At 42.2% G+C, this 14,985-nt stretch overlaps 1 protein-coding gene across 4 annotated transcripts; it reads left to right on the top strand.

Annotated features, from left to right (window-relative positions):
* Positions 1-958: 958 nt before the first annotated feature.
* On the top strand, positions 959-11,708 carry LOC118086002 (uncharacterized). 4 transcript variants are annotated; one of them, XM_035117202.3, is made up of 6 exons: positions 963-1,194; positions 2,963-3,014; positions 4,707-4,894; positions 5,284-5,442; positions 9,636-9,746; positions 11,455-11,708. In XM_035117202.3, exons 1-6 carry the CDS (start codon positions 1,048-1,050, stop codon positions 11,563-11,565), a joined length of 768 nt encoding a protein of 255 aa, XP_034973093.1. In that variant the 5' UTR covers positions 963-1,047; the 3' UTR covers positions 11,566-11,708. The 4 variants fall into 4 exon arrangements, with proteins under 4 accessions (XP_060131986.1, XP_034973096.1, XP_034973093.1 ...); XM_035117203.3 differs by having other exon boundaries at positions 1,005-1,262; XM_060276003.2 differs by lacking the exon at positions 5,284-5,442 and having other exon boundaries at positions 959-1,194.
* Positions 11,709-14,985: the final 3,277 nt, after the last annotated feature.

The following is a 14,985-nucleotide window of genomic DNA, read 5'->3' as shown; positions in this document are numbered from 1 at the left end:
GGGGAGTGCCATTTTGTCATTCACCTCAGGTGCCAAAATGTCTTGGGCCAGTCCTGCTAAGTGGACTTAGCAGCAAAACACTTCAGGAAAGAATTGCACACCACCCAACATTCCTCAGATGAAAATAGGGACATTCTAGTCTACATCAATAATACTTCGTTCCGCCCGCCCCCTTCACTCCAGCACCAGATTTAGGATGGTGCAGGTAGTTCAACCGCACAGGGTGCTGAGCTTAGGATGATGATGTCTCTGTACACCTGGGATGAAGAAGGTTGGAAACACTTCTACGGATGAGACTCTGGCACTTCCCACTTGAAAGGACCAAGGACTTGTGCACCCACTCCCAGCCCACTTTGCCCACCCCCACCAACACCCCTGGTATCCATGGCAATGCCTGCACCCATGCAAAATACTGACAAGGCCCAGGAGGTGGAAGCGTGGGGAACATGCAGGCAGCAAAACACAAGTGCACACTCCAGGATCACTGGGCGAGGTGGGTGGATGGGAGTGCAATAAGCAGCAAAGGATGTGGAGGAGGGCTTCTTGCAGTGGCGATCAGGGAAAGCCAAATGATGAATGAGAACAGGTTGAGGGAAAGGCGGAGTCTCTTGGTGTGTGGCATGATCCGCTCTGGGATCTGGGACTTTCAGGACAAAGTCATGGAGTCGTGATGGCTACAGTGTTTCTGTGGTGATCCTGGCAAAATCAGGGCAGTTGGAGGGTATGGAACTGGGTGTCAGAATTAGCTATCCTTGGGTGCCACTGTGTTTTCTTAGGCATGGACCAATAAATGACTGCTGTCTCTGCCCTGCCAGCCTCCCTTCCCCAACAGGCAACAAGACTTGTTAATCTGCTCCTGCCTGCTAGTAAAAACCCCAGCTTCTCTTCCTTTCTCCTCTGCATGAAGTCACTTGCCCGACACTGGATTTTTGCCAAATGCAGAGCACACTCTGATAGTAGCATTGCTGGAGAAACTGAGGGCGGGAGTTAGCACTGGAGCTGAGCAGACAAAGGGCATTTTCAATCAAGCGCAGGCTGGGAAGAGAGATGGCTGGGCTGAATGCACGCAGTGTCCTGGTGACTGGGTCCAATCGGGGTATTGGCTTTGAGCTGGTGAGGCAGCTGGTTGGGAAAAGCAACCGGCCAGAATGGATCTTTGCCACCTGCCGGGAACCAGAGGGACCACGTGCCCAGGTGAGCCATGGGATGTACGTTGGGATGAGTACGGAAATGAAGGTGATGCTGAGACACAAGTGCCCCAGGCAAGTTTGTTGCACTTCCCATTCCCAGGGTCTGACTGCTTAAACACAATTTAGTGGCCCCCTTGTTTGCTTTGACAATCCTTTCTTTTACAGAATTAGGGAAGAATGAGTAGGAAAGAGATTTGGTATCTCTCACCCATTGATCTGAAGAACATTTAAAGGGAGAAGTGATTATGCTATTGGGGGTTGGCTACCCTGTTTCTCTGAAAATAAGACGTAGCCATAAAATAAGCCGTAGCAGGATTTTTAAGCATTCAAGGAATATAAGCCATACCCTGAAAATAAGCCATACTGATAGGCAGTTTAACCTTGTAGGTTAAACTGTACCATATTTTTAAAAAAAGACATTCCCTGAAATAAGCCATAGTGTTTTTTTTTTTAGAAAAAATAAATATAAGACGGTGTCTTATTTTTGGAGAAACACAGCATTACAAGAACAGCTCAGATTATGAAATAAATAACATGAGGTAAACATTACTAAATAGTCGCTTCAGTGAGGATTTTGTCTGTGTCAATGTGCTTACAATTGCAATGTTTGTTCATATGCAATTGGATTGGAAGAGTGTGGAAAAAGAGCCTTACAACTTGTCAAAGTGGTAATGTAATCATTTAGCCTGCAGGTATGATAGGGACTGTCTTCTTATAGTGGGGGTGTGGGTAGCGGATTCCAAGCCCCAAGAGGTGTCTGATCCCAAGGAAGTCCCTTGGGGTTAGGGGGTGGAGATCCAACCTCTGAAGGAGACTCAGGCAAGCTCTCAGAAATGCCTCCCTTTACCTCCCTTCCAGATATCCCCCCCCCCGTTGCTTCTCTACATCTGTCACCTTCCCCTATTACGTAAAAGCCTCCCCCTTCAGGCGAGGCTGGTGGGAGTAAATCTGCTAGTGAGCCGGCACCCACCCTGCTTCCATTGTCTAGGACAGAGACACCAGTGCTGGCCCATCATGTCCTTCAAAAGGAAGGTACACAAGGCATGTCCCTTGTTGGTTCATAGCTTGTGTTTAGCCAAGTCTTTAATCTCTTATGTAACCCACTGAACCTTGCAACCTGTGACTAATCTGAAAATAAAAGCTAAAATCACAAGTTCCAGTTAATTGGGTGGGGAGAGGCAAGGAACACTTATGCAATCAAAATCAAAACCAAGACAAAAAATATTCAATAGATCTTGATTGTTTGTGGAAAACATAGAAAAAACAAATACTCAGTTTCCCTTGATTCTTTAATAAAATGTGTGTTTGCAGCCTAAGCCTGCGTATACACTGTACCTTTAAAGCACCTTGAAGCACTCCCCTCCCCAAGGAATTATTGGCACTAAATTTTGTAAAGGAGCTGAGAACTGTGGCTCTGTGAAGGGTAAACAACTCCAACCAGAATTCTTTGTTTGGTGTTTCAAATGCCTTTCTAGGGTGTAGAGTGTTCACCACTTCCTTCATGATTACCTAATCAAGGGGAGGTATTTCAAAAGCATATCTTGTAACCACCTCCACCCTTGTGGACAGCAGGATCTAGAATCAATCTAGACTGAAAACTGTTAAGGATGAGAATAAATTATTCCAGACTGAGGAAAAACTACATTTTTGTGTTACGAATGAGTTAGTGTATACACAGCCCCAATCTTCTACTTTCTTCTCTCCAATTTTAAATAATCCCACCTCCAGGGCTTGATGTTGCATCCTAAATCTATGGTCTGTGCATCTTCCAGGTCTTGAAGGATTTGGCTGCCAAGCACCAGGGAGTGGAGATCATCCCACTGGGTATGTGTTTGCCTGCCCCCCACCAAATTGCCTTTGCCCCCTCCTCCTACATTGTCAGAGACAAGAGGTGAGATTCAAAGTTATTTCGCAAGACTACTTTCCTGCAGGATATGTTCTAAAAAACAACTTAAATATATAAAAGTCAAATCCATTGTCAACAGTTGCTGAGAGGCACCCTCACACTGAGGATTCATCTCTTTTCTCTTTAACTCTTTCCTTTCCTTTCTGCCACATCAAATGATGAACTGCATGATGTGAGAAAGGGCCAGTCTCCTCACGGACTATAGGCAGAACCCCCAAACAGTCCGAGCACAATCCAGTTCAGCGCTAAATAGAAAGCAAAACTCAATATCATTGAACCTTTCTATTTGCATTATAATTTTCCATTATATGACACACTACAGCATTCCATATCTAGGCACCTTTGTACTCCTACCAGTAGTGAGGACCCCACCTCTGATATTATGAGTAATTTGTAGGTGTTGCAATATTGACAAAATATGTTTTTATACTAGTTCAAAGAGTTCTGGGCCTCTGCCAGAAAACTACACCTTAATCCTTTGTGGGATTGTTGCTATTGGGTAGCTGTGCATTGCACTTAGGCAGCTACAGCTACTGAAGAAAAAAAATATGTGAATAAATGTATTGTTTCATGCACCCCAGTCTCTGAGCAGTGAGAGACTCCAGGTGTTCCAGTGCTTTCCTGAGATTTGCTTTCCTTGGAATGAAGGTCAACTAAAACTGCAGTGCCTTTGGAATATATGGTTTTATTTACCCATATATACAACCTGAGCATAGGATGGATGGGCTCACAGTGTTAACACTCCACAGATCTGGCCTCCCCATTAAGTTTCCAGGGAGATTGTCAAGGCACATCTTTGGGTCCAGCGCAGAGCAAGGCAAGCCTCTGTCTCCAGCTTCCAGTATCAGCCAAAACTCTCTCACACAAAGAGCTTCCCTTAGCCTATTGTTCATAGCTGCCAAGTTATCCATTTTTTTAAGGGAAATTCCATTATGCTGAATAGGCTTCCTCACGAGAAAAGGGAAAACTTGGCAGCTATGCTATTGTTCTCCATCCATTACTGAATCTCAACTGGGAGCCTTCTCAATGAAGGACCTTCCAGACTGACTTTGCCTATCCAAGGCTCTCTATTGTCACTAAAGGTCAAGGTTGCCCAGCTGTGGTTTATTATGTTCATTATCTTTGAAAGTGCATGTAGTTCTTAAACCTTTTCCAACATGGACTTCTTATATTTAAGACAGGTAACTTGCAACTTATGTGTGCTTAACATGTGCGATTTCAACTTTATGTGATTGAAGGCCAGCTGGTTGAAATCACACAAATTAAATGAAATCACACAAATTAAATGCTCTCTGACTTCTGAGAGCTTAAAATCTCTTTTTGTGCAGGGTTTTCCCAGCATGGAAAGAGCCTGTAAGCTCTCAGACTTGCCTTGCATATACATGTCATCCCTGGAATGTAACCCCTGCATAAAATGTGAGTTACCTGTATCCATTTTCTTCCAGTTTCTGGCAATAAAATATCAGGGGGTGGAAATGGAACAATATTTGATGTATATCAAATTCCAATTATTCCTTCTAAATATTATCATAAGAAAAAGGCTTATAATGTGTTGGTTTGTAGTGAGAAGAAAAGTTGGACTTATGAAATTCTTCTCTTTGCTCCTGAAGACATTTCTGAGCCCTCTAGTGTCAAGGATGCTGCAACCAGAGTCACTGAACGGCTTAAAGGGGTCGGGCTGACGCTTCTGATAAACAATGCTGGAATTGCAAGGGTAAAAGCTATGGAAGCTGAGACGCCGGAAGACATGTCTGAAGTGTATAAGACCAATGTGATTGGGCCCATGATGGTGGTCCAGGTAAGGCTACCTGGTTGTTCCTCCTTCAAAGAGATTTCTTGTCGTGTTGCAGATCCCTTAATGTTGGAGAAGTTGGTGGCCTGATGTCACTGCTTCCTGGTGATGGGGTGATACCGTAGGCAGCTGTGCCTTTTTCATGGAGAAAGGATATGGAACCAAACTTGTAACAGCTGCATGACAGAATAATATTTAACAGTGCAACCTTCGTGGTAATGGAGGTGATGGGGGAAGATTGAACCTGTTGAAGTGGGAGTTGTAGCTGTTATGTGCCCCCTTGGCTCAGTGCCCTGTGCGGAGGGAACTGCCTGCACTACCCTAAATCTGGCACTATGGCCAGTCTTCTCTACAGCATGTGCTGCTGTGTGCAATTCTTTTATCTTCTTCTCCAGGCATTCCTGCCCTTGCTGAGGAAAGCATCTCTGGAAAGCCCCCAGAATGGGATGAGCTGCAGCAAAGCTGCCATTGTCAACATCTCTAGTGAAGCTGGCTCCATCACAAATCCCTTCCTGTGGGAGCAGGCACATGTTGTCAATTACCGCTGCAGCAAGGTATCAACACATCACAGACAAGTAGTCAGTTTAGTGCAGTGTTCTTCAACCTTGGGACTTCAGGTGCTGTTGGGCTTACAATGCCCTGTGCAACACTAATATCCAGCAGCCCACCCCCACCTCTCGCCTTCCATTGGATGTCATAGTTGCGGCACCTAAAGTTCTGCACCGGGTGCAACTGAACTGGTCATGCTCCCCTAGATCCATCTTTGTCTCTGATGATTGAATAAGTAAACTGAGGATTATAGGAGTTGTGGTCCAATAAAATCTGTTTATCCAATTTAAAGAACACTGGTTTAGTGGTCAGTTATCCAAGTGGCATGTTTCTTTTGCCTTGAAGGTGCTGACCAGGTAATTATACATTATTATATAAGTATTTACATATCTCCTGACCTTCGTAACTATGGGCCAGTCTCCAGTTGGCTTTTGGGGGGGGGAGGTTCTCAAGAACCAAGAGGCTAGACAACTTCAAAGACTCATGGATGAACATTTCTGGCCCATTTTGGGACACTGCTTTGGCTTCCCTGGCTATCTTCGCTGGGTGACTGACAGAGTGACTATGTTGATGCTACTGGATATTTCTGTGCTTTTTATGATATTGTTGGTATTTTGTTTTGTATTTTGCTTAAAAGAAAAATAAGATAAGGTATAATCATAAGAAGAGAAATCCCTCTATCGCTAGATCCAGGTTTGGGGTAAGTACTCTTTGGTGAGAGAACCCCAGCACAGATTTAAAATAACAAAATATGCAGTAACATAAAGCAGGGAAATATAGGTTGCTAGACCTTTAAAATACCCCCATCTAAGTTGCTTCCAAAGTTCCCCACTTCCTTTAGCATGGAAAAAGACCACACATTTGGTAAGTTAAAAATGGTTTACTTATAACCTCTTCAAAGGTGGTCTTCTTCTTCTTCTTCTTCTTCTTCTTCTTCTTCTTCTTCTTCTTCTTCTTCTTCTTCTTCTTCTTCTTCTTCTTCTTCTTCTTCTTCTGCCGCTCATAGCCAAGTAAGATTGTGTTCTATACACGGTTTTAACAATGAGTCCATAGGTGACTGTGGAGGCCAATTCTGGATTCACACATCCTTCCACAGTGGGGACATTGGTTTCCGGGCGGGAGTTGATCACGGTGTGGATTTTCCAAGCACGCCTTCCTCTTAGCACGTTTCTCCCTTGTGTCCTGAGTTCGAGTGTCTTCAAAGCCCATGACACCTTTGGTAAAGGCTGTTCTCCAACTGGAGATTTGCCTTGAGATTTTAGATTTGCCTTGAGACAGTCTTTAAACCTCTTTTGTTGACCAGCATTACGCTTTTCATTTTTAAGTTCGGAATAGAGTAGTTGCTTTGGGAGACAGTCATCAGGCATCCGAACAACATGACCAGTCCAACAAAGTTGATTGTGAAGAATCATTGTTTCAACACTGGTGATCTTTGGTTCTTCCAGTACACTGATATTAGTTCACCTGTCTTCCCAAGTGATGTGTAAAATTTTTCGGAGACACCATTGATGGAATCTTTCGAGGAGCTGGAGATGGCGTTTATAAGTGGTCCATGTTTCACAAGCATATAGCAAGGTTGGTAGTACAATAGCTTTGTAAACAAGCATTTTGGTTTCCCTGTGAGTGTCCTGGTCCTCAAACACTCTGCACTTTAATCGGGAGAAAGCTGCACTTGCAGAGCTCAGGTGATGCTGGATTTTGGCATCAATGTTGCCCCTTGTGGAAAGATAACTGCCTAAGTAGGAGAAGTGATCAACATTTTCCAATGTTACACCATTGTGTTGGATTTGTGGCGCTGCAGAGGGGTTATTTTGTACTTGGTGGTGCAGCACTTTGGTTTTTTGAATGTTGAGTGATAGGCCAAGCTTTTCGTAAGCTTCTGCAAAGATATTTAGGATGGTTTGAAGGTCATCCTCTGAGCGTGCGCACACTACGTTGTCATCAGCATACTGAAGCTCTATGACGTGGGGTTACAGTAACCTTACTCTTTGCTTTAAGCCTGCTCAGATTGAAGAGCTTTCCATCCGTTTGATATATGATTTCTACTCCGTTGGGGAGTTTCCCTTTGACAAAGTGTAGAATCATGGCAATGAAAATAATGAATAGTTGGGGCAATAACACAACCCTGTTTAACACCTGATCCCACTGTGAATGTTTCTCTTTGAGAGCCATCGTTATCTGCGATTGTTGCTGTCATATTATCACGGAGGAGCCGAATGATGTTTACAAATTTATCTGGGCAGCCGATTTTCAGAAGGACAGTCCACAGGGCATTATGATTGACAGTGTCGAAAGCCTTAGTCAGGTCAATAAACATCATATACAGGGGTTGGTTTTGCTCTCTGCACTTTTTTTGAAGCTGTCGAGCAGTGAAAATCATCTCCACTGTCCCCCTAGAAGGCCGAAATCCATTTTGGGATTCAGGAAGGATCACCTCAGATATTGTTGAGAGACGGTTTGCTAAAATCCTTGCAAGAATTTTGCCGGCCGCAGCTAATAGAAAGATGCATCAATAGTTTCCACAATAAGTTCTGTCACCTTTTTAAAAGAGATTGATAATTTCGGCATCCCTAAAGTCTGCTGGGATCTCTTCTCTTTCCCAGATTTTTTCGATGAGCTTGTGAAGTTGTTGTATAAGTTCAATTCTGCCCACTTTGAAGATTTCGGCAGGTATCCCATCAGGTCCACTGGCTTTGTTGTTTTTCATTTGGTTAATAGCTGTACACAACTCTCCCAGATTTGGAGATACTGCAAGCTCATCTCTAACATGTTTTTGCGGAATTTGTGAGAGGACCTCAGCAGCTACGGGGCAGTTGCGGTTAAGGAGATGTTGGTAATGTTCTTTCCAGCGCAGTGCAATAGCTTCTTTATCTTTTAGAAGTGTGGTACCATCTGCTGAACATAGGGGGCATATACCATGGTTTATTGGCCCATAGATGTTCTTTGTGGCTTTAAAGAAACTTTGTGCATCATGAGTGTCGGCTAAGTGCTGGATCTCTTGAGTTTTTTTTTTTTAATCCACCAGGTGTTTTTTAGTTCTCTTGTTCTTCTTTGAACCTCAGCCTTAGCGTTGGCATAGGTTTTTTCCTTAGTGGCACAGTTTCTATCTCTTTGCCAGATCTGAAAGGCCTTCCTCTTCTTGTCAATCATGTGTTCAATCTCACTGTCATTCTCATAAAACCAGTCCTGGTGTTTCTTGGTTTGGTATCCAATAGTTTGTTCACAGGCTTCAATAATGGATGTTTTTAGCTTGGTCCAGTATCCCTCGATGTTATCAGGGAATTCTGAAAGCAGATGGTCCTTCAGAGTCATTTGGAAGCAATCCCGCTTAATGGGATCTTGACAGGCTTGAGTGTTCATTTTGCACCTTGGTTTACTTCCTTGAAGCCTGCGTTGAGGAGCGTATTAGTCGGTGATCTGTCCAGCAGTTGTCGGCACTCGTCATAGCTCTGGTAAGGAGCACATCATGGTGATCTTTAGCACGGACAATAACATAGTCTAAGTCGGTGCCAGTGGTTTGACCAAGGATGCCTCCATGAAGTTTTAAATTTATTTTTCTGTTGAAAGAGTGTGTTGGTAGTAACAAGGTTGTGCACTGCACATATTGTCAAAAGTAAGATTCTGTTCTGGTTGCTGTTGCCAACTCCTTCTTTCCCAATTGTCCCAGGCCACAGATTGTCAGATTCATACAGCAGTAATAACACACAGGAAGTGAGAATTAGGTTCCTAAGTGGTGAGAGTTTCTAACTTATTTGTATAGAAACACAAAGGTGGCTTGCTTCAGCCACACAGTCTGAGCTTGGAGCATCCAGCTTAGACCTCCTGACCGGTAGAGTACACATGGTAGAATGGGGGAAAGTGGGAGAAGAAAGAGCTTGATAACCCTTCCTCCCAAGGAGTGAGCTAGCTAAGCCTGGGAGGACAAGCTTCCTAATGTAGGAAAGGTCATAACTGGTAAACCCGCTGTAGATGGAAAGCGGTACAACTAGCTACAGAAACCACCTGTGTCTTTCATGAAGGACTACATTGTGAAATTCACAGAAGTGCAGACTTCAAAAGAATGCAGCATTTCAGTTGAATATTGGTTTGGTAAATGGAAATAAGATTGGTTCAAATTAAAATACAAAAGGGAAAAAAATTATCCCCCATCCTTAGTTGTATCATTCAGCTACCTGCTTCTGGTATGTCTCAATCCTAGGCTGCTCTGAATATGCTGACGCGATGCCAGTCCCTGGGATATGCCAATGACAAAATCCTGTGCATTGCACTGCATCCTGGGTTTGTGCAGACAGACATGACAGGTGGAGGGGTAAGTTATTTGTGTCAGAATCAGATCACCATACAAAGAGCATTACAATTATCTAACTCGTTTGGCCTACATTGAAATAGGGTCAGGATGGAGAATGAGTTTATTACAGTAACTTGTTTGTGTTTCAAAAGAATTTTAAAAGACATTCTCTAGTAATATTTTTTTAAGAATAAAAAATCCATCGATCTGATGATCCAATCCAGCAAGAAAATAGTCACACACTCACACACTGGTGGACTCCAATCCAGCAGTATTAGGAATGCTTAAGCCATTTAAAATTTCAACTCTCTGCTGAATTGTGGCTGGATTGACAACACTGACCAGAAAGATGATTCTGATAAGTCGAGCATCAGTCTATGGACTCAGCTACATTCATCACAATAATGCGATTTGAATGTGTTTTAAACATGCAACCTCAGATGGTGCCAGAGAGCGAGAATTGTTCAACTCTCATTAGAATTTTTTTCTTTTGGTAAAAACAATCTAATTTCTGATTCATTTACAGTGTTGTATTCACCACCCTGTGAAGGTAGTGCCAATTCCCTACTATTTATTTCCAGAGCTACTGGTAATTGTCTAGACAAGGGCTATCGTGGCTGATAGCTACTGACAAGTGTTAAAAACATACAGTGTTTCCTGACTATCATCACTTTGTGGGAAGGATTCAAGTACATCCCAGAACTCTTAGTTCTGATTAACTAAAGGGAATTAAAGGGTTCTGTTGTCCTTGTGAAACATAATCACTTTTTTAAAAAAAGAACCTGAATTTTTGTGGTTTGGAAAGTGATGGGGAGGTGTATTCAAAAGTGTGTGATGAATGAATGAATGAATAACTGTTGGGAAGACATCTGCAAAGGAACAATATTACCAAGCTGAAGGATTGGGCTTTGGTTTCAAAGTACAGAAAGTACAAGAGACAATTTGATTTAGCATTTGTTTTTCAAGGTAGTTATTGACAGAAGAAATTCTAACCCTGTCTTGCTCAGAACTAGTTCCTATTGTGTTCAGTGGGGCTTACTCCTAGGTAAATGGGGTTAGTGATTGCAGCCTGATTAGCTGGAGTGGGGATATTAGAAGTGTGTTAAGAGGAGGGGAAGAAGACAAGTTAAGGTATGGCAGATCTACTTAGGAGTATGCTCAAGTGAACATTGTGGGAGCTGACTTTTGAGTAAAATAGTAAGGAAGGGAGAGAGAGAAAAGAAAATTTCTAGTTGATTTCTAGGAGCCTTTGGTGTCATTATGAAATGCTTGTGGAAAGTACATATGTGTTTATGTATTGCATTTTATTTCCACCTTTTCCTCCAAGGAGCTCAAGGAGGTACATATGGTTCTTCCTCTCCTCATTTAATCCCCACAATAACCCTGTGATGTAGGTTAGGCTGAGATGAAATGAGTGGTTCAGTGATCTTCATGGCCAAGTGGGGATTTGAACCGTGATCTCCCAGGTCCTAGCCTTATACTCTCACCATTGCACCACACTGGGTCATTCATGTCTTATTGGATCACCCTTATCCACAGATATAGAGAGCAGCTGTCCAGAATGTTTCTCTGTTTGTGTTTGATGGGCGGTGCATGAATGCTGTCCCGTGTACTCTCAGTTGATGTTACTTATGTTTTTTGTCTCTCTTTTTTCTTTTCTTTTCTTTTCTTTTCTTTTCTTTTACTCACAAGACCCTGTGTCACTCTTTAACCTGTTCTTTCTTTCCAGTTACTCACAGTGAATGAGAGTGTGCAAAGCATCCTGAAGACCCTTTCCCATCTCTCGGAGAAAGACACTGGGACTTTTGTGAATTGGCAGGGGGATGTACTTCCTTGGTGAACCCAAGCTATTTAGCTACCTGATGTGGAGTAGCAAAGTGCCTCAGGGTGCACAGTCCCAAAATGGGTCACATTATTTTGACACCAGAGGCAGAAACACACACAAGCTCCCCTCTGTCTCCCCCAGCAGTAATAAATTACAGAACTATGAAATACACCTAATTTGATACAGTCAGAGGTGGGACAATGCATTTTGTTGCATGTGACAGACCCCCATTGATTTTATTTTATTTTATAAATAATGTTTTATTTGGTTTGTAACAATATAGCAACATTCAACAATGCATGACACCAATACATTCTCAATCTAATAACAGAGAATAGAAAACTAAAGGGCGGAAAAGGGGAGCAAGATAAAGGATCCGTCAGTTGAAAATCATACATTTCTTATATATATTAGTTAACATAATAAAATGTATAACATTTCATATATATATATATATATATATATATATATATATATACATTTCATATATACAGTATTAACATAATTAAAACTTAGAGACTCCAATGAATCTAGATCAAGGATGATTATTAATAAATTAAATGCTTCCTGTATTAGTATATGAAAGTTAGCTATATTTATATAAATGTGAAAATAAAAAAAGAGTATGAATACGATTCTGAATGTGATAGGAATGAACCTGGGAAAAGGAGACCTGGATGCCCAATATCTTTTCCTTTTGTAGTTATATCAAGTTGTTCTTGGGGATTGGTTATTATCTGGAATGCTTTCATGGGCAGGCTATAAATAATAAAATTATTATCATCATCATGCCAAATTGTTGTGAAGTTATCCTTTTGTTTCTGATCTGTTAACAATAATAATTTATTCAATAGTTTTTCCAATAGAATGATATCCCATACACTTTGTACCAGTTGTCTACATTCCCCCCAGAGAGATTTTTCAAATGTTTAGGTGTAATAAGAGTAAATTCTACACAAATCCAGTGGGGAGTCCCTAAAGTGTTTGGATGGCACCTTGTATGCCTTTTTCCAGAAAGTCCTGCAGCCAAGCTGGTGTTGAATCTATTGCTCTGACTTCCTTTGGACTACCATCAGTGAGGCTGAGAGGGGATATTGTCATCTGGGCAGCTCAGGACCTCCATGCAAGTTTGCGCCCTGAGGTCCCTTGGGCAGTAGCAAAGGAAGACAGAGGCAGGGTGCAGCAAGTGTTGGGGGATCACAGGGGGTCATGCAGGGTATGTAGGGTGGCAGGGGAGCTGGCACGGTCCGTCCCTCAACAACTTTGATGGATCTCCTTAAAAAAGCTCAAGAGCTTTGGTCCCCTAAAAAAACCTCTGTCCCAGGTGTTAGTGGCGGTTGCTATGCCACTGCTGGCCTCGATGCTGCTGACTTCCCCCCCAGAAGTGCGCTCCATCGTCTCTCAAGACAAAAAGATGCCAACAACAATTTTGTTGGATAATCCACAACAAAATTTGGAGAAGGGCAAATGAGCAAGAACTGCAAATTAGACGATTTATTCCCCATCCCTACTCAGCAACACACTTGAGGACAACCAACTAGCTTAGCAGGTGTAGGCAAGGTACGGTAGTTTAGTGGGCTCAGGGCGAATGGCAGAAAGACTGCTGCTATCAATCCACCCGCAGCATGTGTCACTTTAAGTGGCTGCCTCACCGTGTCTAGTGTTAAGTCCAAGCCCTGCATGTATTCCTAAACAGATTATTTCTTTATTCAATACATATTTTAAGGCTGTCTTTTAAAGGTTGTTCATTATATCTCAGATCAGTAGCATGAAAAATGTGTTATTCCATGCTCACAATGTAAATAATATGGAATTTATCTCTTCCCTCTCACCACTGCCAGCATGTACTGTACATGATTTCTGTTGCTTATCCCAAGCTGCAGGTGTGAGCAGTAGACTGGGGAAAACCAACCCTGTCCAGCTGTACTGCCACCACCTTTGTAGTAAGAACTCTTTACCAATAAAATACAGTTAAGAATGTTCAATATAAATATATATTTGGAAAGCCAAGTACAGAACAAAAGAAGAAAGGTAGCTTGCCTCATCCTAATACAGTGGAACCTCGGTTTATGAACACCTCGGTTTATGAATTTTCAGTTTATGAACGCCGCGGACCCATCTGGAACGGATTAATTCTCTTTCCATTACTTTTAATGGGAAAGTTCGCTTCAGTTTATGAACGCTTCAGTTTATGAACAGACTTCCGGAACCAATTACACCCATGTTTCAGTTTATGAACGCTTCAGTTTAAGTACTCCGCGGACCCGTCTGGAACGGATTAATCCACTTTCCATTACTTTCAATGGGAAAGTTCGCTTCAGTTTATGAACGCTTACTTCGCGGACCGTCTGGAACGGATTAATCCACTTTCCATTACTTTCAATGGGAAAGTTCGCTTCAGTTTATGAACGCTTCAGTTTATGAACAGACTTCCGGAACCAATTGTGTTCATAAACCGAGGTACCACTGTACTTACAATCAGAATCACAGACTCTACAAGCAAGCTGTTTCCAGACACACGTGGTTCTTGCAATGCATGATTCTTCATCTGAGCAGGGCCATTAGAGACCCATGTCAGAGACAGGTTTATATACAAAAAGGCCTGCATACAGAAGGGTAGATTTTCCTTCAAATCTGGCCAAGTGATGGAATCTTCTCTCAGCAAAGAAAAAAATGACAAAAACTACAATATTCATTTCATAGTTGGCTGTGGTGGAATTTTAGGTAAGTATGTCCTCATTACCATTTATTTCAATGCAAAGGAAACACAATGCAAATGGAGAAAAAGTATCATCCACTGTGTATTGTTTGTGGAGTGAAAACAACAGTGAATACAGATCATATTTGCGGAAATGATTTCCTTTCCAGACATGAGACAAATAAGCAAATATTGGCCAATTTCCACTCCCATTTCCATATTATTCAATATCCAGTCTCATACTGTACATTTTAAAGCACCTTGGATGTGATGGCTAAAGAGAACTCCAGGAACTGCTTTATGACAAGTTGCCTATTCTAAAAGGGTTAGCTGGGCACAACACGAGGAGCCACCTCTTTTCATCTGTTGGGTTTCAGATCCTTCCTTGCATTGTTTATTCAGTTATCAGCAGGTTAGGCACCACTTTCCTTTTGAGTGAAGACAGAGGCAAAGCAGGTGTTGAGCAGTTCCGCCTTCTCTCTGTCATCCAAAACATTTCTCCATCTTCTCCATGCAGAGGACCTACTACTTGCTTGTTCTTCTTCTTGCTTCAAACATACCTGAAGAAACCTCTTTTTAAAAATTAATTAATTTTAACCTATCTTGCAAGCCTGTGATCATTATGAGCTTTGGCCTGCCTGACATTCACCCTGCAACTGTTGGCTACTCGACTCGTGTATACTCCTCCTTCATGATTTCCTCTTTCTTCCATTTCTTATACTGTACATGCCCTTCTT

Source organism: Zootoca vivipara, chromosome 6 (genome assembly GCF_965207765.1).
Source record: "Zootoca vivipara chromosome 6, rZooViv2.hap1.1, whole genome shotgun sequence".
In the NCBI taxonomy this organism is placed as follows: domain Eukaryota; kingdom Metazoa; phylum Chordata; class Lepidosauria; order Squamata; family Lacertidae; genus Zootoca; species Zootoca vivipara.
The sequence above is the reverse complement of the archived record's forward strand: the minus strand, read 5'-3'. Positions and strand labels throughout refer to the sequence as shown.